The following is a 24,843-nucleotide window of genomic DNA, read 5'->3' as shown; positions in this document are numbered from 1 at the left end:
CCATAGCTAACACTTGTAGAGCACTTTAAGGTTTGCAAAGTGTTTTATATGAATATTATTGAATTCCATCCTCCTAACAACCCCCTGAGGTGGTGGTGGTGGTGGTGGTGTTCATTTGTTTCAGTCGTGTCTGACTCTTTATTGACTCCATTTGGGGTTTTCTTGGCAAAGATACTAGAGTGGTTTGCCATTACCTTCTCCAGTTCATTTTTATAGATGGGGAAACTGAGGCAAACAGAGTTAAGTGACTTGCCCAGGGTCACACTGCTAATAAGTGTCTGAGGTCAGATTTGAACTCACAAAGATGAGTCTTTCTGAGTCTTCTCTATCCACTGTGCCACCTATAAAGCATTTTAAAGCTATATTGTCTCATTTGATCCTCACAACAATTCTGGGAGTTAAGTGTTATTATACCCATTTTACACATGAAGAAACTTAGGCAGGTGGCAGTTAAGTGACTTGCTCAATGTCACACAGCTACTAAATGTCTGAGGCCATATTTGAACTCACAAAGATGAGTCTTCCTGATTTAAGGCCCAGCACTGTATCCATTGCACCACCTCACTTGAAGTAAGACTGTTATTATCCTCATTTTGCAGATGAGGAAATTGAGGCTGAGAAATGTTATGTGATTTGCCCAGTCTGTAGTGAGATTTAACTTCCTCACCCTAGTTTCAATTATCTACTACACCATGGTAGATAAGAGAAAGGTGTTCAAATACACAGAATTCTAGTTACCTCCTTTCCTCATGGCTGCCAAGTGGTTATAATATCTGGTGATTTCTTCTCTCTCCTTTTTTCTCTTGTCCTTCCTGCCTACCAAAACAATATCTAGTGCTTTATATCTCTGCTATTGCCTCTGTCACCTAGGAACCTTTCTTCTTCTGCCGACTCTTTGTTTTCTTTCCTGGTTCTCTCAAGTCAGTCAGGATCACGGAATAACAGATCTCTATAACTGAAAGGGATGAGAGAGGTCACAGAATCCAACCCCCTCATTTTACAGATCAGGAAATTCAAAGAGAGATTTAATGCCTTGGCCAACATCACACAGAAAGTAAGTGGCAGAGATGGCATTCTGATTCAGGTTTTTTGATGTTCCAAAGCCACAGTTCTTTCCACTGCACCTCAGTGCCTTTCCTCTTGGCTTGGACATTAGCAGAACTGGATATTTTAAAGCCGTTAAGAGCTGTACTCTACACAGAGATTTCTCTGAGGAAGCAGGATCAGTGTCTCATAATAATTTTGCCATTTTCCTGTCTGTTCCTAGTACATACCTCTCTAAGATTATCTGTCAGCTATCCTATACATATTCATTTTGGTACATATTCTATTTGGGTATATGTTGTCTCCCCCCCCCCAACAGAATGAAAGCTCCTTGAAACAAGTATGATTTTTCCTTTTTCTTTGGACCCCCAGTATTTAGAATAGTTCTTAGCACCAAGCAAAAACTTAATAAGTGTTTATTGATTGATTGATTACAATATCCACTGATTCAAACTTCTCAGGATGGTGTTTCCAAAGAAATTTTCATGAGAAAGTTCACCCACCATGAGAGGACTGAAAAGGACTTTCAATCCCTATAACATTAATGTTACAGTTTTTAAAGATGCTCCTTCCTGGAATTCTATTAACAATCAAACATGAAGGAGAACTAGGGAGAAATAATTTATTCATTCTTCCAAGAAATATCTGAGTACCTACTCTGAATAAGTTGTCTGGTGTTATGTTTATAGATGTGTCCTTCTGATATGGAAGAAATGAAAGCATTTGTAGGTTTGGAACTAAGGCTTTCAAATTTTTTTGTTATTGTTCAATCAGGTCCAATTCTTCATGATCCCATGGAGCATAGCACACCAGGCTCTTCTATCCTCCACTATCTCCCAAAGTCTGTCCAAGCTCATGTTCATTCCTTCCAGGACACCATCTATTCATCTCATCCTCTGTCATACCCTTCTCCTTTTGCCTTTTTCCAATAGGTCCTGTCTTCTCATTATGTGACCAAAGTATTTAAATTTCAGCTTCATTATTTGTCCTTCCAACGAACAGTCTAAATTAATTTCATTAAACAGCATCTGATTTGATCTCCTTGCTGTCCAAGGGACTCTCAAAAGTCTTCTCCAGCACCACCATTAGAAACTGTCAATTCTGTGGCACTCAGCTTTCCTTATAGCCCAACTCTCACAGCCATACATTGCTACTGGAAAAAAAAACATAGCTTTAACTATACAGACCCTTGTCAGGAGGGTGATGTCTCTGCCTTTAAGTATGCTGTTCAGATTTTTCACAACACCAATTCTTGAAATAGTGAGGGAAAGCTACTCATCCTTCAAACTTTATTTATACATTTAGTCCAGAGAAGTGTCCACGGTAATAACAATGATGATCATAATAGAAGCTGGTATTAATAGAGTGCTTTAAAGTTTACAAGGCACTTTAGATGTTATCTCCTGTAATTTGGTCCTTACAGCAACCCTGGGAAATAGGAGGTAGGTATGATTATCCCCATTTTACAGATGAAGGCACAAAGACCTGAAATAACTTGCCCAGGGTCACACAGCAAGTAAATATTTGAGACAGGATTCAAACTCAGGTCTACCTAATTCCAAATCAAGCACTCTCTCCACTTTGCAACCCAGTTACCTCCACTCTAGCTAGCTGCTTCGACCCTGGTCTATTGTATGAGTGATATAAAATCAATGATGATATTATGACAATTGAAAGTATATCAACCGGGGCAGCTAGGTGGCACAGTGAATAGAGCACCGGCCCTGGAATCAAGAGAACCTGAATTCTAATGTGACCTCAGACACAACACAAAAACTAGCTGTGTGACCTTGGGCAAGTCACTTAAACCCAATTGCCCTCCAAAAAAAAAAAAACACAATAAGGAGCAGTTGCTTGCTTATATCCTTTCGGGGCGGCCAGGTGGCTCAGTAAGAGCACTGGCTCCAGTGTCAGGATGATCTGGAGATTGAATCCTGGGCTCAGACACTCAGCACCACACCCAGAAATAACTGGCCGTGTAACCTTGAGCAAGTTACTTAACCCCAATTGCTTTAAAAAAAAAAAAGTATATCAACCATAATTTTAGAGTGTCTTTTAAAAAGTACTATGCCACCAACTCACCCTGAGACCTTTGTCAAATCACTTTGTCCTTGCTGGGCCTCAGTTTCCTCAACTTTTAAGTGAAGTAGGCAGACTCGATCTGCAAGGTACAGTATAGTGCTAACATTCTATGTATGATTTTATGACTTGGAAAAAGACTACCTAGGCATTTCATTTAATAATCAGTTTTGCAGAAAGTCAGTCATGGAATTTCCTGGGAGATCATAAAGCTATCTCTGTCATTTTTATTACATCTCTATAAGAAAGAGTGTAATGATCAATTTAAAAAAGAGTTGGTATCACAGACTTCCTCAAAGTCTCAGAGAAACTCCTGGGGTCAGTACCTACTCATCCCTATGGGTCATAGCTATCTCCCACTGTATCTCTATGTGGTTTTAGATACAGCTGGTCCATCAGACCAGACAGCCTCAATCATCAGACCTTACAATCGTCAGTCTATACTTACATGAGTCATTGCTTAACACAGTAGTTGATCATATTGAACTAAAATGGACCATAGAGGTCATCTAGTCCCACACCTTCATTTTACTGCTGAGGAATCAAGGCCCAGAGAGATTAAGTAATTTTTTTTCAAGGTCACACAAGTAATAAGTGGCAAAGCTAGGATTCTGGTCCCTTAACTCCAAATTCTTTTGACTACATATTAATAATTACCCTGAATCATGAAGAAAAAAACTAACTTAGAATCTACATATTCTATTTACCAAGTTAACAAAAAGCATGGTATATTGGGGAAAATGTCCATCAAAAAGTTACCATTTTCAAAGTTTTAATACTTAAAGAGCTAACCTTCAATAAGCTATACCATTCGCTTATGGGAAGAATTAATCTTCCAGTGATGTTGAATAAATGTCTTCATTCACTTAGAATAGGAGGTGCTTTTGTTCCTCCTGTTTTTGATGACTGGTTATCACCCTCCTTGGCCCCAACCTAAAAAGAGTTCATGTATGCATGTGTGTGCATGTATGTGTATATGTGTACAGACACATAGATATACACATATGTATATGTGTGTATATTTATGTGGCTATGTGTATGTACATATATGTATGGATATATGCATTACGTGTGTGTTATGTGTGTGTTTGGGGGTGTATAAAACAGGGATCAAATGAAATACTATATTTAAGAACTGAGCTGAGATCTGAAACCAGGTCCTCTGATTATTGATCCAGGATGCTTGACATTGTCTCTGACAAAAATAAAGGTCTATACAAAAAGTAAACATATTAACATTTAAAAAAATATCTGTACCTAAAGGGAGAGTTTAATGGGCACTTAATTATTTCAGCACCTTATTTCTGAGAAGTCAAAGCAGGATGATGAGCCAGACCAGGTGGGGTTTTAAGAAAATCTCCACTTTAACAAAGGAAGAGTTGCTGAATGAAGTGGAGTTTTTGTGACTTGCCCAAGGTCACTTGGGAACTCAGGGACAGAGCTGGGACAGACATCAAGTCTCCTAATTCACAGGCAAGGAGGTTCTTTTTCCTCCGCAGACTGTGCTGACTATGATAGGGTGTTTATTTCCTTCCAAAAGGAAAAATCACAACAAGGCACCAATAATTGCTCTTTGTATTGAGTTGTGATTTTTCTCAGCAAGAAGTCCTGGCATTAAAACAATGCCAAATACGGCAGATCCAGGAAACAGGCAGCCTCTGCATTAAAGCAAAGAAGGTTCTATTTGCACCCACATCCTTTTCTCCCTACACGCCCCAGCAATTTGGATGAAAATACCATCACTTGCTCTGTATTCATCAAGGAAATAAAGTGACCCATCAAAGAAATGCTGCCGAGATGGCTATTTCACCCTGGCCCAGCCTCTTCAAAGCATAGAAAATAAATTACGGCCCACAGACCATTAGTGCATCATAGACGTGCTGCCAATATCTGCCTGGAACAGAGCTAAAACGATAGCAAAGAGAAATGTAGGACAGCTTCACTACCATCCTCAATCTGTGTTTCTTTAAAAGCAAAGTTTTCCCCAGGGTTGTTAGGGTGTTTTTCATATTCTTCCCCAATAATTGGCACTCTTTAATAAAAGTGATATTTATTTTAATAAGCAATGTCATAAAACTCATCTTATTCCTTAAAAAAATAAAAAGCCATGACACCCTGATGTAAATGAGTCAGTGCTATACCCATCATGTGTGACTTATAGGCCTATTAGCTTGAATGCTGGTAAGCCAGCAAGATCTATTAAGTCGAGAATATATCAAAATCCCCAACAATGCAAAATCCCAAAATAACACTTTTTAACCAAACTCTATGCTATTTCTCTACTTGTCACATTTTGATTGAGAATTTGAAAGTATCACTTAATGTGTATTGCAAAGGGACAATGAGCTTGGCCATTACATATGCCTTGTTTTTAAAAAATCTATTCCTACATTTTTTAGCACTGATATGACCTCTAGTCCTTCCTTGTTAAAGGGTATCATTCTCAGTTCTCTCCTTTTTCCATCTTTCCTTCTTTCTTTTCTTGACCAATATCAAGTGTGCCAATCTGAGCTGATTTTGCCTCTTAGTTTATTTTTTCTGAATTCTCATGCTGTTCTTTCTATTGTCTTTAAGCTATTTATACAATTTTTCTGTTTTTATGCTATGTGTATTGCCAGCCACTACACAAACACATGTTCCTTACTTCTTTCATGACATATTTTCTTTATTTTGAATCAATCCACAAACATATATTAAGCAGTTGGTACATGCCAGGCAGTGTACCAAGTTCTGGGTATATAAAGAAAAAGGAAAAAGAAAAAATTCCTTGAACTGACTCACTGAACATTGCTACTTAAATGCATAATTTTTAAAAAGCCCCAGGAACAGGGTACAATAAAGTTTATCAGCAAAAAGGAAAAAATAAGGAATGTATTAGCTTTAACCTTCTTTATTGCAGGTATAACAGCACTGTTATAAAACAACAACAGCAAAAAAAATATTGTGTAATTTCAGATTTACTAAAGACCAAATCCTAACCCTGAAACATGGGGATAAAACCGAAGCCTTTGGTTTCGTTGGTACAAAGAATTCTCAAAAGAGGAAAGTCCCTCTACCTCTGCAGAATGAATGGTACCTTTTCTTCAATTTATAGTCTTAGAAGGTGCCTAAAGCAGTGATATCAAACCCAAATAGAAAAAGTGAGTTACTATACCTTCCATAATATTAACATTATCTATGTTCTATTATATTTTTGTTTATTTTGTATTTTATATATTTTGCATATTTATATATTTATTTATTATATATATACTATGATAAATATTGTGGTTCATGTATTTATATATTTTGTGTTTATTTATTTATTTATTTTGCTAAAGATTTCTCAATGACTAAATTATCCAATTACTAAATAATTTCCCAATTACTCTGGCTCCATTAGCATGGAGAGCCTCATGTTCAACACCTCTGGTCTAGAGCATTGGAAGGCCAAGTAACTGACCAAAGGTTCCACAGTCAGTATGTGTCTAAGGTAGGGCTTAAACCTATATCTTCCCTTCTTTGAGACTAGCTTTCTACATGGCCCTTTAAATGTAATTCCACTATATAGAAAAAGCTTGATAAAGAAAGGCTCTGTAAATCAAGCCTTCTACAAAACCTAACTCACTTCTAATTGGCACTTAGGTGGGTACACTGAGAGGTGGTATGGTATAGTAAAAGAGAAGGCCTCATCATCAGAAAAGACCTGGTTTTAAGTCCTTCCTCTGGCACATTTTGGCCATGAGATCCTGGGCAGGTCACTAAACCTCTTCATCTTCCAAGCAACTCTCTGAGATCACATAAGTTGCTGAACAGGTGCCAACCTGCATTGATAGAAGGAATTTCCTCAACTTTGTGTTTTCTCTATACCAAGGAAATCACAGGTCCATATCCCCTAAATTATTCAAAAATTGATCATTCATACATGATAGCTCTCTTAAGCAGAATAATTTATTAATGAGAACACCCACATTCCTGATCCAGAGAAAATTTAGTAGAAGTTGACCTGTAAGATTGGTTTCCACCATCTTATAAAACATTCCTGATTTTGAAAAACAAAGTTAAGAACAATGTAAGTCTTCTGGATATCTCCTTTATGGGAGTTACCTCCCTCTAAGTGAGTACCTGAAAAGGCCTTATCAAAGTCAACTGCAAGTCATGTCATCATTTCCCTGATGCCATGGTCCTCTTCGAAAACAAAGGACAAATACAACCTGTGACTATGATGGGGTACAGACTCTGGGAACACCCTTGAATTCTCCTTGAATCTTCCCACTTGATGAGGAGTTTGCCCGAGACCATAAGCCTTTCATTATCTCTAGGCCCAAATCTCTGTTAGTCTTTAACCTAGCCTAGCCCTCCAGGGTCCAACTACTTTCCACCCTTGATCCTATCAAAATATCTATACCCAAATCTGTTACCCTTAGTCTAGCCCGCCATTGTCTGTCATCTCCAGGTAGCCTTCAGTTATTTCCCACCCTTAATCTCCTTCTTGGGAATACGACCTCCACAGTCACCCCAGTCCCATCAAAATCCTCCTTAGATTCCTCCTCAAGATCCTCCCTAAACCCCTCCTCAAGCCACCCTTAGATCCCTCCCATAATCTTTTCTGTATATAAGATCCATCTTGACTCCATAAGGGGGCTCAGATTCCTTAAAAGTCTAGCCAATCCTGAGGTTCCTTAAGAGTTTACCCAATATGGAGAATCTTTAATAAACTTTGTTTTCCTATGGCTGAAAGAAAACTCAGGTCAAATTCATTTGGGCAGGACCTAGCATGTTGGTGTCTTGGGGTCTCAAGCACCCCTGAACCCCTAAACCTCAACAAATAGACCCAAGCTGCCTGAATGGGGACCCAGTTGGGTAACTTAGCTTGTCTTCTCCTCCTTCACTTCTCCAAAGGAAGGTAAAATTTGATGACCACTTAACCTGGCATTTACTGGCTAGATTCCCTCCTTCCCTCCTTCCCTCCTTCCTTCCTTCCTTCCTTTCTTCCTTTCCACTTTCTTTCTTTCCTTCCTTCCTTCCTTCATCCCTCCCTTCCTTTTTTTCCTTCCTTCCTTCCACAAAACCTTAAACCCAGTTCACTCTGCATAGATTTGATCACAATAGAACCCTGCCCAAGCTCCACTTCTTAATGGCTATATTGAGCCCTCCAGGCTTAGAGTGAATGTCTATGGTAACTGTTTTTCTCTGGAACAGCAATCCTAAGGGTCTTCTCCTCCCAGCTTGATTTTTTCCCCTTTTTTCTAATTAAAGGGACTAACTCTTCACTCACTTCTTTTTTTTTTTTTGCTTTTTGGAGGGCAATTGGGGTTAAGTGACTTGCCCAAGGTCACACAGCTGGTTTTTGTGTTAAGTGTCTGAGGCCTGATTTGAACTCAGGTCCTCCTGACTCCAGGGCCTGTGCTCTATTCACTTTGCCACCTAGCTGCCCATCTCTTCACTCACTTCTTAAAGAAGTCTATTCACTGAATGGATGTTACTTTACTCTAAGTGAGTACCTTGAAAAGGCCTTAACCTAAAAGGGCCAGGGTCTCCCATTGTATCCTGAGTCATCTCCATTCATCCTGATGAATATCTGACCACTGGACTCAGATGGCTCTGAAGGAGAAAGTGAGACTGGTGACCTTTCACAGACCTTCCTCATTCAAATCAAAGTCCACTGCAAGTCATGTCGTTTCCCTGATGCCAGGGTCCTCTTTGGAAATGAAGGACAAACACAACAGCCTGGTGGACTGGAACAATGGAGAGAGTGCTAGATTTGAAGACCAAGAACCTACAGTCAAATCCTAGCCCTTCCATTATACCATCTGTGTGACTGTCTTGGGCAAGTGACATATCTCTGGACTAAATTTCTTCACTGACAAAAGGAGGGAGTTGGACTAGGTTATTTCTAATGTCCCTTTAACTTCTGAATCTATAGTCTTAATGGAGGTTGCATTTAACTAGAGGCCATTTGTTTAGCAGTCTTAACAATCTAGAATGCAGAAAAGAACCAAAAGTTAGCAAAACTGATCTCTAAGCAACCAAAAAAAGATGTCACCAAGTCTATGACCTAAAAGCTCATTCACCTTAATTGTGTAAGTTCTCCCTATCCCACAGGTCTTTACTCAGAACCTATTTAATCAATCAGTTAATCAACAAGCTGTTTATTAAGTACCTACTAGGTATAGTAGCCCATATGCTAAGTGTTGGAGACACAAAAGAATAAAATAATCTCTACTTCCAAGGTACTTACAATCTAATCTGCTCTTCCTTTACACAAAACTATTTAATTTGTTTATCTAGACCAAGACTTGGGCCAAGATAATTTAAATGACTTACACCATAGATTTTGTGTTTTCCCTGGTGGGTAGTAGGGAGCTACGGAGGTTTATTGAAGGAGGGAGGGATGTCAGACTTGTGCCTTAGGATGATCACCTCAGCACCTGAGTGCCAAGGATATAGTAGAATAAAGCAAAGATACCAGGCAGGAGGCTAATAGGTGATGAGGGACTATACCAGGGTAGCAACTATGTGAGTGAAGAAAAGGGAACATATTATATGAGAGATGTTGTAAAGGTAAGAACAAAATCAGGCAATAGAGGGGATATGGGGTAAGCACAAGTGAGGAGTTGAGGACACTATCAAAGTTATGGGCCCGAGTGGCTAAGAAGATGGCGGGAAGGGAAAGAAGGTAACAATTTTGTCTTAGACACATTGAGTGTGAGAAGGCTAGAAGATATTCACTTTGAGGTGCCCAAAAGGCAGTTAGTGATGAGAGACTGAATGTCAGAAGAGACATTGGGACTGGATAAATAAATCTGAGTATCTATCATTCATATAGAAGTGATAATTAAATCCATGGAAACAGGACTTGAAATCAGATCTTCTTGACTCTGAGACCAGCTGTCTATACATTTAAAACAAATTAAAGCTTTGTTTACATAATATATACAAATCAGTAGAGCTAGGATGAATGTTGTACTTTCAAACATCTTAATAACTGTTAGAGTGAAAATCTATCCCTGAAAAATCAAAATAAAATATAAACTCCTTTGTGGACAGGGACTACTCCATTTGTATCTTTTTTGCTATTCCTCGCATCTAGCACAGTACCTCACTCATAGCAATCACTTTTAAAATGGTTATTTAATTGAATTAACTTAAATCTATCAAATCAAAATGTAGCAATTCAATATGGCCATTAAGATGTCTAGATATATCAGAACAACTGTCAGGCATTAGATCGATGTTGTTGTTCAGTCATTTTTCAGTTGTGTCTAACTCATGCTGTCATTGTGGGTTTTCTTGGCAAAGATATGGGAGAGGTTTGCCATTCCCTTCTCCAGCTCATTTTGCAGATAAGGAAACTGAGGCAAACAGGGTTAAGTGACTTGCCCAGGGCCACACAGCTAGTAAGTGTCTGAGACCAGATTTGAACTCAGAAAGATGAGTTTTCCTGACCAGTCTCTGCACTCATTATCCATCGCACCACCTAGGTGCCCAGATCAGTATCAGGCATAGGTTTATCCCATAGATATGACCAACAAGAGTAAATGAAAACAATCGGGATGTTTTTAAGTACTAAATGTTTAGAAATCACATCTCTATTATACCAGGTTTACCCACTCCCTACAAAAAATTAAGTATTTTATAGGACTTCCTAGAAGTATTGAAGGCTAACTATTCACTAGCTCTTCTTCTATACTCATGGCTGACTGCTGGTGAAGGCATCATTACTGTTGTTTTAATTGCCTGGCTGGGTCCCTGCCTCCCAACAAGGATCTGATAGACCTCTTGGGGCTGTGTCTACAATATCCCCTGATCACAGGGTAGATCTGCCTGGCTAAATGTCTGGTTTGTCAAACTTTCATCTGAGGTAGTCCTCTCAAGAACTGATGGCATGACCCTCATTGACTTTTATTCTTTGAATCGGAGCAGCCCTGCTGTCAGCCCCGGTGCAGAAAGTTAAAGATCATAATTCTGATTAATTTAGCTGCAGATCTATGACCCTCAAAAGTTACAGCAGGAGACATTTCAGATGGTAAGCTGTGTCATAAATAACCCTCTCACTACAATACCCCATGCTATCCATTATAATCATGCCCTTGATGTTTTTACTTGCAGGAGGAAAAGGAGATTAGACATCTGGTTTTTACTTGGGTTTTTGAATAGACTAACTACAAAACAAGCGTAGGCAGGAATTCCAGGTTCTCCATTTACAAATAGAACTCAGGACTCTTTAAAGACAATAAGCAAAAAAACTAGACCCAGGATAAAACTGGGTATGGTATTCATTCCTGTTCTGGGTTTCACATCTGATTCCCATCCAGTAGGTTAAAAAAAATAAAAAGAAACCATAATTTGGTCTGGTTTTTCCTCAATGCCCCAGACCCTCCTGATGTCATTGGTCTTCTTTGAAAAGGAAGGACAAACAACAAGTTCTTTGACTCTGTCCACATAGGGTGGATTCCAACAGACAACAACATTTACCAGCATGGGATAGCATCAGCCTCAATTCAATATGACAGTTATTTATAATTGGAAAGGTACTGTTCATCCACTAGTTCTTAAATTCAGAATAAAATAAGTATTTTTTAAAAGCATATTCCCTACCCTTTAGGAGCTTGCATTTTCATGGGAAAGAAAAGACACGTACAGAAATGGTATGATCCAATATTTAATGTGTCACTCACAGAGGCAATAAGAAACCACTAGAGATTCCTGGGCAACTGACTAGTCAGATTTGTAGTTTAGGAAGGTCATTTTGGCAGCTATGTGGAAGATGAATTCAAAAAGGATAGATTCAAGTCGAAAAGATCAAATTTGCAGGCTACTGCAATAATCTAGAAGAGATTTGATGAGGGCTTGAATTACAATGGTGTCCATGTGAGCAGAGAGAAGACAATGTGAGGGTTATTATGGCAGTCTGGTCATGTGACTCCCCTGCTCAGTAAACACCACTGGTTCCCTATTACCTCTAGAATCAAATGCAAACTTCTCTCTTTGGCAAATAAAGTTCTTCACAACCTAACTCCAACCTATATTTCCAGTCTTATTATTATGCAATACCCATTCATACATTGGTCTCAGTCCTCTCCAGGCTTCACTCCAGATTTTTTCCTCTTGGGGTGAGGGGAAGTGGGGGGATCATTGTTTTTGTTTTTTGAAGGCAATCTGGGTTAAGTAACTTGCCCAGGGTCACGTGGCTAGTAAGTGTCAAGTGCCACAGCCTTTTTCTAAGATGCTTCTTCTCAGATTTCTTTTATGTCCTTCCCCTACTAGAAGGCCAAGGAGAAGAGGTGGATTAAGTAATGGGAATGGAAAGGCTGGCATAGGAGTGGAAGGAGCAATAATACTTTGGGACCAACTCTGGTCCTAACTCAGATTCAAAATAATCTCCACTAGTTGTGAACTGATCCAATCATTCTGCAGAGCAATTTGGAGCCCCTCCCAGAGGGCCATAAAACTGCATACATACCCTTGGACCCAGCAATACCACTACTAGATCTGTACCCCAAAAAGAACAAAGGAAAAGGACCCACATGTACAAAAATATTTATAGCAGCTCTTTTTTTTTGTGGCAGCAAAGAACTGGAAATTGAGGGGATGTCCATCAATGGGGAAGGGCTGGACAAGTTGTGGAATAGGATTGTGATGTAATATTATTGTGCTATTAAAATGACAAGTAGTATGGTTTCAGAAAAACCTGGAAAGACTGACATGAACTGATGCAAAGTGAAGTAAACAGAACCAGAACGTTGTACATGGTAACAGCAATATTATATGATGATCAACTGTCAGTGACTTAACTATCCTGATCAATATCATGATCCATTACAATTCAGAAGGATTTACGATGAAAAATGCTATCCATCTCCAGAGAAGGAACTGATGAAGTCTGAATGTAGATTTTCACTTTCTTTATTTTTCTTGCTTTTTTTTTGCAACATAGATAACATGGAAATATGTTTTGCATGATTTTGCATGACATCACATTTCTTGCCTTCTCAAAGGAGCTGGAGGGAGGAAGACAATTCAGAACTCAAAAATTTTTTAAATTAATGTGAAAAATAAATTTAATAGAATCTCCACTGATCAGTTATTTACTCATCATTTTTAAAACTCATTTTGAAATGCCAAGGATGCTTATTATGATGCCTAGTATGCACTAGAAATAGTAACTTCCACATTTCAGACACAAACCCGAAAGTCTTGCTAGCTCTGATACAGCATCTCCTTTGAGACAAACGGTCGCTTTATGAGAATGAGAAAAATGACATGGGATTAAATAGATTCCCTGAGGCCACATACCAAGTAGGCAAGAAGTGGTCCAAAGCACCAGGAAATCTCTGTGGGGTTTATTCTTTGGCTTCTAAATCAGTTCTAGAACATGCAGACACTGAATAATTTCTAATACAAAGCTAATATACAAGCACACATACACACACACAAAAAGTTTCCTTTGCTCCCAGTGTGCTTACCTGTTATACAGAAGAATATCTGGTTTCCAAATCTGGCCATCTGGAAAGCGAACATTCTTCACACCCGGGTATTCAGACATGTTCCATTGTAAATAGTAATCTGTCCAATACTGACACACAAAACATGAAGTTAGTAGCGCTTTCTTGCTTATTTGTTAATATTCCTTGTGAGAGGTACCCAGACTCCAAATCAGTGGGACCTGCCTCTTTTCCATTACAAATATTATTTATTTAGCTATTGGCAATGAAATGCTGGGAAAGAAGGCTCTCAGTAAGTATTTGCTCATATTTTTGTACCATGCCTGTGATTTCCTCCATGTTATAAAGAACTCCCAATGAGGAGATTTCCTTGACCAACGAATAGTGCTACTGACTCTGCAACTTTCTTGAGGGTATCCTGGGACTTGCCCAGAATCACACAGCCAGTATGTTTGTGAGCTCCCTGAGGGAAGGGACAGTCGTTTGCCTCTCTTTTGTATCTCTAATGCCTGGCACATTGTCGCTGTGGAGTTGTTTCCCTTGTGTTCAACCCTTTTTAAGCTCATTTGGGCTTTTCTTGGCAAAGATACTGGAGTGGTTTGACGTTTCTAGTTCATTTTACAGATGAGGAGACTGAGGCAAAGAGGGTTAAGTGGTTTGCACAGGGTTACCCTGCTAATGTGTCTGAAACTAGATTTAAACTCAAGTCTTCCTGACTCCAGGCCCAGTGCTTTATCCACTGAACCTATGTACCTATGCCTGGCACATGATAGGGGCTTAATAAATGTTTGTTGATTGATTGATTGATTGATGTGTCAAAGGCACACTTGAGCCCAGATCTTCTAGACTCTGAGTTCAGTTTTCTATCCATTATACCATATGTCTCTTAGCAAAGTAGTACAGATTAAATCGTGAGTCCCCAAGGAAGTTTTCAATCCCTCCTTTTAAGCTACCCTCTCCCCAGAAACAACCTTGCCATACGACCTCATGGTTTCCTTACTCTTAATGGTTCCTGCATACTTCAGCATATACTTAAACAGTAGCTACTCCTATATCCAATTCATATTTTATCCTTAAATGATTGTACATAAAGTGCTCATATTTGGGGTGGGGTCAGGGAGAGAGCAGGAAGGAGAATCTTATATCTACACTTGAGATGCCTCCTGTTTAAAGAGAAATTAACTCATTTCTTCTTAGACTTTTATGGGACTATCTCTTTGTTTAAAGATTAGTAGAGTGCAATAAAGGTATAAATATATCAGCTGAAATACAGAGAAGGCTTCCAAAAAAGGAATTTCTGATGTACTTCAGAAATAATAAATGACTAGAATTATTGTGACATTATGATCATTGCTGCTGTCCAGTCTAAATTCCAAGTCACAAAATGTCAGTTCAAGATTTTCTCTACTAGTAGCTTTCATTTATGTAACACATCATAGTTTATAAAACACTTTAACCTTCACTGTCCCATTTGGTGTTCAACACAATCCTGTAAGACAGACAGGGCAGGCAGGCAATGATCCCATTTTTGTAGACAGAATAAATAAAACTTGGAAAGGCTAAGTGACTAACCTAATTCACCAGATAAATAAGTGTAGTGCCATGCCTGCAATATAGGTCTCCTGATGCCTGGTAAAGTCCTCTTCCCCTATTATACAATACATCTAAAGTATAACATAAATTGAATGTGGTACAGCTGAAAGGGTGCTGGATTTGGTGTCTAATAGCCTCCATTCAAATCTTCACTCTCTTATTTCCAGTATGAACTTGGACAAATCACTTACCCTCTCCAGGCCTCAGTTCCCTTCTATGTAAAATGATGCAGTTACTTTGAAGGCCCCTTAGGATGCTTCCAGCTCAAAATCTATGATTCCTATGATCATTGTTGATATATTTCCAAGTATGAGGAAAGACACTCCCAATCATACTGTCACTCCCTATTTTAAGCCCACTCTAGGTCTACGCCCTGTGTAATCAGAGAGAATGTTGATTCATATAATTCAGAGAGAGTTATACTCCAACCCCAGAATTATGTAGATTAACCAGGAACAGGATTCCAGATCTACCTAAGGAAGTACACCTTTTCTCATTGACCATGTTTTCATAGAACTGGTGATACAGCCCTGGAACCCAGTGGAGGCAATCTATCTCAAGCCAATTACTAATCATGATTATAAAAGAAATCAGGATTCTAATGAAAACTGAGAAATGGGCCTTCAGAGACTCCGGCATGGTGTTAAAAGAAAAACTGAAGAAAAATTTCTACCTCTTTTTCATATTCCCTTTTAGTCATAGGATCTGAGTCTATAAAATTCAATGAGGTCCCAAACCCACAGACCTATATTTTTCCTTATAAGGGATCTCTAAGTGAGTTACCCTCATCAGTCTCTCATCTCCAGTTTCCCAAGGCCCTCATCAAATAAGTGGGAACAACTAGCAGCCTTGCTTCTCATTCTGCTCAAGGTTTTTAATACCAGTAACCCCTTCTCTGTACATTCCTTTCACAGTCCCTTCACAGTCCCCCCACTATCTCTCATCTGAAGAAAAATGCAAAAGCAGCTACTCACCCAAAGGCTGGAGATCCCATTATACAAAATGACTAAACTATATTGAGAATGATTCAAGATGGGGACTCATTAATGACAAGTTTTCACACATTCTCCATCAGGTTAATCATGCAGAAATATTAATCACTCATTTGCATGGTTCAAAACAATGATTCTTCCACACCCAGCTCAGTTTTATGGTTATATGAGCATGGCATATGTGCATTTATTGTGGGCAAGATGCCTGACATCTCTTATGGCTAATGAGATAGGGAACAGTAACAGGCAATTGGGCATTCTAGGAAAACCTAAAAATTTTCAAGAAAATGCTACTTTTTAAGACTGATTCAGTTTCAACAAATCCTCCATCTTCATATGCCTCTCCCTCCAGCCAGTCAAAATTTTCAAATGTGATGGGACTAATTCAGATAAAACATGAATAACACTGAGCTCAAAAGGCTCTTAAAGGCTAAATCTAGTTAGAGCTAGAAGTCAAAAGATCTCAATTCTACCTGAGTTCTGCCCCTAAGTAGCTATGATAAGCTTGGGCAAGTTATCTAACATCTCTGGACTTCAGTTTCCCCTTCTATTAAATAGGGTTAAGAATTCCCCTCTTGGCTATGTAAGAAAAGCACTACAAGGACAAAATTAAATAATAGCTATAAAGAGTCTGAATAATTAGAAGCAATATTGCCTATATGACATTATTATATACATAGTTAGGCCTGTTCTCTGTTTTGCTTTCACAAGAATATAATGGAGCATTAGCATTAGAAAGGCAATTAGCTATGATATAGGCAAAGGGGTTCTTAACCTTGGCTCCCTGAAAGAGTTTTTTAAAAAATATTCTGGGGTGGCCAGGTGGAACAGTGAATAGAACATCAGCCCTGGAGTCAGGAGGACCTGAGTTCAAATGTGGCCTCAGACACTTAACACACACACACACACACACACACACACACACACACAAAACTAGCCATATGACCTTGGGCAAGTCACTTAACCCCAACTGCCCTACCTTCCCCCCTCCAAAAAGCAAAAAAAAAAAAAATTCTGATAACTGCATTTCTTTTTTCTTTTTAGAGGGGGGAAAGTTAGGGCAATTGGGGTTAAGTGACTTACCCAAGGTGACAAGGCTAGTTTTGTGTTAAGTGTCTGTGTCACCTAGCCACCCCAAAACTGCATTTCAATATAATTGGTTCCTTTGTAATTTCATATGTTTTATTTAATATATCTAAAAATACTGTTCAGAGGAATGGTCCATAGGCTTTGCTAAATTGCCAAAAGGGTCCAGGAACAAAAAAGGTTAAGAACCTTTGATCCAAAGCAAGTTCCTTGTTTTATATATATATATATATATATATATATATATATATATATATATATTTTTTTTTTTTAAACTGAAGCCCAAAAAGGTTCAGTGATTTGCCTAAGGTCCCAAGGGAAAAACTGAGATGATAATCCAAGTTCCCTGACTCTTTCACCATGAGTCTTTCTTTTACACCACCCTATCTCTATCTGTAAAATCATGGAGATTTCTAATAGATAGTTTATTTGCTTTTCCTTTTCAGTCATTTATAAATGACTCCCCACCAAAAGGTAGCTTTCACTACAAAAATCTGGCATTGTTTACTAAGAGGTTTAATACATAGAACAGAATTATATATTTAAACTGGAAGGGATTTTAGAGTTCATCTAAAATCCTTCCTTTTAGAGGCTTGAAAAGGTTGAGAGAAATGAAGGGACTTGTCCATAGTCACCCAGGTAGTAAGGAGTGAAGTCTTGATTTGAATTTGAATTTAAATTATTTGAATCCAGGTCCTTTGATTTCAAAGTGAGCACTGTTTCCACTGCAATGGAATCCTACTAAAGATTATCAGTTCTATTTAAAATTCTAATGAGCCAGGGAATTTCAGGAACTAATAGGGAGAGGAGAGAAGGGAGGAAAGGAAAAGTTATGGTCTCTCCTGATAAAAGCCACCAGTGTCCAGCTTTTAGGGCAATAGTACTCCATAATTATAAGTTCTCTGAACTGATCTCACTTTTATTTTAGTGTAATGGAGGTCAAGAGGTGCTAGTTGGGACTGCTAGCTTTGGACATGAACTTGGTAAGAATAATGATATGTAGGAACTGAGCTAAACTATGAGCCTAATCACCCCATCCCACTCGCCAGAGACGGAGGTAATGTTCTGAGGTGGTATAGGAAGGATTATCACTATGGGGGAAATGATTTATTATATTGTTCAGAAAACTAATTATACTCTTTAAATCCAGCTTTATGTGATCTGCTCCCAGAATGTTGCCTGGCCTCAGTAACTCTAGAAATGCGAGATAGCTTCCTTGTAGGAAATATCATTCAAGTCCATCCCTGATCCTGGATCCACTCAAAGCATTCTTGTTCTGGGCTCCCACACCCAGGACTTGTTTTGGGTCTACCTAAGCTTGTGTTTGAACTTTACCCAAATTTTATTTTTTACACTTACTCAGATCCATCTCAATCTGTCTGGTTTTCAATTTGTCCTCTCTGTGAAATTGCTTAACTAAAGTATATGTGATTCGTACTTAACCCATGACCTTTTTAAAAATCCTATAAAATGTGAACATTCCAGAACCTGGGGAGATGGAGACACATCTTCTTTCTAAGACTCTCTCTCTACCAAACAACCTAATAAATTTCTTTCTAAACTATCTCAGATTTTGGGATTTGTTCTCATCAGCAACATCATGCCTGCCCAGGTGTGGGGAGAAATGTTTTTATGTTTTTCTTGCTATAGCTTTGGAATGAATGTCATTTTGTAAAAGCCAATACATTGGTAAGTGGTTATGTGGAAATAAGCTCCTAAAATTGGGGGGAACACATCTTGTTGGGACATCTTCTTATTCTCTGCCAATGGCAGAGAACAGAGACTCCCCAAACTCTTTAGGCTATCAAAGAAACTCATGATGGAGTAACAATGTAACAAGTCCTGGCAGTGTGGGAATGGGGCCAGAGCAACTATGTTATTATGAGCTATAAAATACCTATAGAAAAAAAAGTAGGGGAAAGCTTGAAAACAAAACATTTGAACCACCAAGCCCGAAAGTCTACTGTAATATGCAAATGATGGCCCAGTTAAGTAAGTCTTCCATAAGTGTTTGAAGAATGAATGGATGGATAGATGATTGAATGAACCAATAAATTCAATATTATATTGTTCTACTTTGGATTTTGGATAGTGCTTAGTACTGGAAAATAAATTTGATTTATAATATTCTTTCACCTATAACATAGTCTGACAGCATAAAGCATACATAATGTAATATTATTACCACTAATACAAAAAGTAATAATAATTTTGTTTCTTGATAAAATGTGGACCTTCTTCTTGGGATTCACTTCCATGATATCTTTAATTCATAGACCTTAAAGCAACTGACAAATCAGATCTACAAGTGTCCTTTCTAACCCCATCCCCACCTGGAGACAAGGAGAGTTTGAAGTTGTCTTTCCTAGTTATTTTCAGTTTAGAAACTGAGGATTCTTGACAGTGCTTTTCTGCAAGAACTACAGCTATTAGGAGATTTTACTGGACTTTCAATTAAAATGCTTCCTCCCATCCAGAGGAGAACCAGCAAAGGATAAGACATCCAGAGCAAGACATGCTTTTGATGTCAGTAGAGGAAAACATCAGGTAACTCATTCTTGATTTTAAATCATTTAGAGAACTTAACTGCCTTAGAGGGAGCACAGTAATAACCCAAGTAATCATTTGAAGCTGCATTGGGTTTCCAGGCCTGAGTTACATTAAATGTCCTAAAGGCAGCTAGCAATAGTTTCTAGTTCTTTCTAGAACACTACATTTGGGGTGCAAAGACTCAGGTTTGAGTCCAGGGTCTCCTACCTGCTTACTAGTATAAGACTAGGCAGGTCACTGACTCTGGGAGTTTCAGTTTCCTTATCTTTTTTTATTCTTTTTGGAGGGCAATTGGGGTTAAATGACCTGCCCAGAGTCACACAGCTAGTAAGTGTGTCAAGTGTCTGAGGCCAGATTAGAACTCAGGTCCTCCTGACTCCAGGGCGGGTTCTCTATTCACTGCACCACCTAGCCACCCCAAGTTTCCTTATCTATTAAATAGAGACAATAATACTTTCAATAATTGGTCTGCCCCACAGGATTGTCTTGAGGCTCAGATGAGGGGCAGCTAGGTGGAGCAGTGAATATAGCACCAGCTCTGGAGTGAGGACAACCCAAGTTTCAGACACTTACCACTTACTAGCTGTGTGACCTTAGGCAAGTCACTTAACCCCAATTGCAGTGTCTTCCCCCCTCCAAAAAGCAAAAAGCAAATTACAAAAGAAATCCAAAAACCTGAGGGTCAGATGAGATAATGTACATGAAAACATTTACCAATCCTAAAGGACTTGTAAGTAAAAGTTACAATTATTACTTAAAATTAGTCTGCTTATTCATAATACATTCCTACTACAAAGGAGTATGTTCATAAGAAATATGCCCAATTCCAGAAGGGATTTCAAATAAAATGCATTAGTTGGTATAACCCCCATGTTTTCTTAATCATTCAAAATTCTTTTTGAAGTGTTTTGTATATAATTGTGTGGCTGGGAGAAAAGTACTCAGTAGTGGGAACTAAGAAACATGTTCTAAATCACTGTGTGACCTTAGACAAGTCACCTAACCACTGTATTTCAGGGTTTTTTTTTCCTATAATTTGAGAATAGTTTGTCCTTACCTCACAGAGAGGCAGTGATACAAAAAAAAGAGAGTGATGTATGTGTATGTATGCATACACACAAAGTCTTTAAAAAGACCTTAGAATTTTCAGAGAGTAATTAACTAGAAATATTGGCACCTAGGAACGGGCTTCACTAAATGGCTCTATGGCAAACAGAATGAAACTAGTCCTCAAATCCATTTTTTTTTTTTTTGCTTTTTGGACAGCAATTGGGGTTAAATTGACTTGCCCAAGGTCACACAGATAGTTTTTGTGTTAAGTGCCTGAGGCTGGATTTGAACTCAGGTACTCCTAACTCCAGGGCTGGTGCTCTATTCACTGCACCACCTAGCTGCCCTACAAATCCACTTTTTTAAAAACAAATTCAGTTTGTGGGTAAGATGCTAGAACACTGTGAGGCTAATTTTCTTGGAAGATGATACCCTGGGATGGGGCAGGACAGTAAAGGAAGTGAATCCTATGGAAGTTTTCCTCCTTTAACTAACTAATATAGATTGCTGGTTCTAGAGTCAAGAAGACCTGAGTTCAGTTTCAGTCTCTAACATTTACTAGCTGTGTAGAAGTCCCTCAATCTCTGCTTCAGTTCCCTCATCCATAAAATGGGAGCCTACCTCCCAGCTTTATTGTGAGAGTAAATTGAGATATTTGGTAAGCATTTTATAAATCTTAAAGTACTATGTAAATTATAGATATTACTATGACTAGTATTAGATATTATGGAGAAGGAAATGGCAAACCATTCTAAGTATCTTTGCCAAGACAACCCCAAATGGAGTCCTGAAGAATTGGACATGACTGAAATGATTCAACAACAACAAAACCGTAAAGTACTATAAAAATTGTAGATATTATTGTTATTATTAGATATTATTATTGCTAGCCAAGTACTAATCTCAGTTGTTTATACTTGTTGTTACCCTGAAACTCTCAATACTCTAGGGCAAAGGCTCAGTTGCCCTGTCCTAGTTATGACTGTAAATTCTTAAGGGAAGATGTTTTAGAATTTAGATTTAACTACACTGTACATCTTATTAGTTATATAACTAGAATTAGGTAGTTATAAAATAGAAAAGGATTAAACACAAAAGGGAAGAGATCCTAATCAGAAGAATGGGAAAGATTTCAAAATAAGAGAAAACAGTTTTTTAAAGTAAATCATCACCTCTGAAAGTCTTGATTAACTTTTTTTAACCTCTTTCCCAATATCATTATGACTGTCACTATTGACAGCTAGGTGGTGCAGCAGAGTGTTAGGTCTGAGGTCAATAAGACGTGAGTTCAAATTTGATCTCAATCACTTACTAGTTGTGAGACCCTAGGTCACTTAATCCTTTTGCCTCAGTTTCCTCATCTGTAAAATGAGCTAGAAAAGGAAATGACAAACCATTCCAATATCTTTGCCAAGAAAACCCCAAAAGGGGTCACGAAAAGTTGGACGTGACTGAAACGAATTAGCAACAGCAACAAACCACCCAAGGCTTAAACCTAATTATACTTGACAGTTTTAATAGAATTGTAAAACTGGCCTGCAAACTGCATGCACTTATTGCTCTCTCTTTAGGAACTTGACATGGCAAACAGCTTTATGTGGTCCACATTGTACAAATGCATTTCAATATATTTGACAAATATATTGACAAAATTCATCAAAACCAAGAAGGGGATCTATATATAAAGAGAGGAAAAAACAAAATTCAAAGAGAACATTTAACATGTTGAGTTTTATTCTCCTGGCTCCCCTGTTATGGCTCCATAGGAAATTTGTGGTTTGCAGTGACTGGACTCCAGAGTTGTTAAAAGTGAGCAGTCAATACTCAGTACATTTGAAGCATGGCAGAGGGACAGGATGTCAGGAGTCTGAAACATACTAAAAGAGAAGTGCCAGAGGATGTGAGTAATTCTCCACTCTGAATCACTCTCCTGCCCATGTTCCCTCCTTCTCACAACTGGACTGACCATCTTCTGCATCTGTACCCCTCTTACAATGAATTTGTCCATTACTCAAGAGTCACTTTCTTTTTTTTCTTGCTTTTTGGAGGGCAATTGGGGTTAAGTGATTTGCCCAGGGTCACACAGCTAGTTTTTGTGTTAAGTGTCTGAAGCTGGATTTGAACTCAGGTCCTTCTGGCTCCAGGGCCAGTGCTCTATTTACTGCGCCACCTAGGCACCTTTCAAGAGTCACTTTCAATTAGGGTAATAATAGAACCAAAGAAGTTAAAGGTACCCTTCCTAAATAAACAACTTTTTAAGGTTTCCCTCTAATTCCTAAAGTATTTCATTCTGAAACACACCTATAGATATTTGTTTGTAAGGCGAGGAAGGATCCAGAGCAGAACTAGTATACCTGGATGAGTTTTTTAATCAACTTGATGAGGTTATAGGCACAGACTTTTGTCTGAAGGCATCTCAAGGGCATGTCCATGGAGCAAGGAAAGTTCACTAGCACCTTGGAGAGAGGATAACAGAAATGCCTCTCATTGGTTTCCAGGAACTGGAGTTGCCATGAGTTGACTGGTGACTGAAAGTTAGAGAGGAAAAGATGCTTGCAAGAGAGTTGCTCCCTCCCTTGTAGTATATATAAAATAAGGTTAACTCTCTCTCCCTTGTATGCCCAGTCTGAAATGCCACAGAATGGAGAAGTTGGGAGTAGGGAAGCTGGGAGAGATGGAAGGAGGTAAGGATCCCGAATAGATTTTGCCCACCCACTGGAGCAGTTAGTTACAACTTTTAGGAAAAGCATCTAGTTAGTTGTATATTCTTGCCTATTGACTGAAGTATCTGGACACCAAAATTCCTAGTGTCTTTTGTCTTTCTGATTCCTATTCTATGCACAAGTCCAAGACTACAATTTCTGAAGATAGACAACTAGGTGGTGGAGTGGATAGAACATTGGACCTAAAGTGAGGAAGATTGAGTTCGAATCCAGCCTCAGATACTAAAAAGTTGTATGACTCTGAGAAAATCATTTAACCTCTATTTGGTTCAGCTTCCCCCTCTGTAAAATGGGGACAATAATAGCGTTACTTTCTAGGGATATTGTGAGGATAAAATGGGGCATTATTTGTAAAGCAGTTGGGAAATCTTAAAATATTATATAAATGCTAGCTATTATTATGTTCCCTCCCCATGTAGCTGGGGCTATTGATAGAATTCCTGAAGAAGTGCAGCCAGAAAGGAACAATTCTGAGAGTGGACTTCCTTTAGCTCAGGGGCTATGCCATGGGGAATCCCAAATTTGAGAATTCACAAAATCAAACACTAGTCTCCTCAAGGAAAAAAACAGCTGGCTGGCACAATGGACAGACTACTACTCCTAGAGTCAGGAAGACCTGAATTCAAATCCAGTCACAGACCCTTACTATCTTTGTGACCCTGGACAAGTCACTTAACCTCAGTTTACCTCAGTTTCTTCTTCTGTAAAGTGTAACTCATAACACTACTTACTTTCAAAGTTGTTGTAAAGACTAAATGAGTTATTTGAAAATTAAACACTATATAAATGCTAACTATTGTTTAAATTTTTATGATTTTCTCATCAGTATGCTCTTGGAAGAAAGAGAAGGAGGAGGAACATGACAACTGCTTAGGGAAGTATATGTGAACATTTCCAATCCTTCCTGCAATTGTCTGAGGTGAAGGGTAATGCTTGTTTAGTAGACCCTCCAAATGCATTGGTCTTCTGGTTGAAGTCTATTGAACTATTTGACGGTTCTACCTTTCTCTACCTACTCACGGGCTCTTGTGATTCTTTTGGGTGGTGTATTTTCTGTGGGGCAAAATAAAGCCTGTTCAATATCCAAAGTCCATCAAGTGTCTATATAAGAGTTAGGAACTCTGTTTCTCCACATTTGAGAAGACACAGATAAGTGATCCAACATTATCACAATATTTAGAGATTTTTCCTATGGTCCTGGGGTTGGGGAGTGAGGAGGGGACAAATGAAATAAAAAATATTACACTCAGTGTCACCTGCCAGAATTAGACTTCAGTCAGTACATACTAAGGCCAGAGT

At 38.6% G+C, this 24,843-nt stretch overlaps 1 protein-coding gene across 1 annotated transcript in view; it reads right to left on the bottom strand.

The window, feature by feature from the left end:
- Positions 1 to 24,843, bottom strand: part of CHRNA7 (cholinergic receptor nicotinic alpha 7 subunit) — a 179,436-nt gene that overhangs the window by 63,592 nt on the left and 91,001 nt on the right. Inside the window, exon 4 of the mRNA XM_069098173.1 lies at positions 13,572 to 13,681. Within this exon, the coding sequence (XP_068954274.1) occupies positions 13,572 to 13,681 (110 nt within the window). The remainder of the gene's footprint in view (positions 1 to 13,571; positions 13,682 to 24,843) is intronic.

The sequence above is a fragment of the Petaurus breviceps genome, unplaced genomic scaffold (assembly GCF_028583685.1).
Source record: "Petaurus breviceps papuanus isolate PSGF00001 unplaced genomic scaffold, PetGlider_PUasm1.0 37, whole genome shotgun sequence".
Taxonomy (NCBI): domain Eukaryota; kingdom Metazoa; phylum Chordata; class Mammalia; order Diprotodontia; family Petauridae; genus Petaurus; species Petaurus breviceps.
This window is presented reverse-complemented; position numbering and strand designations above follow the sequence as displayed.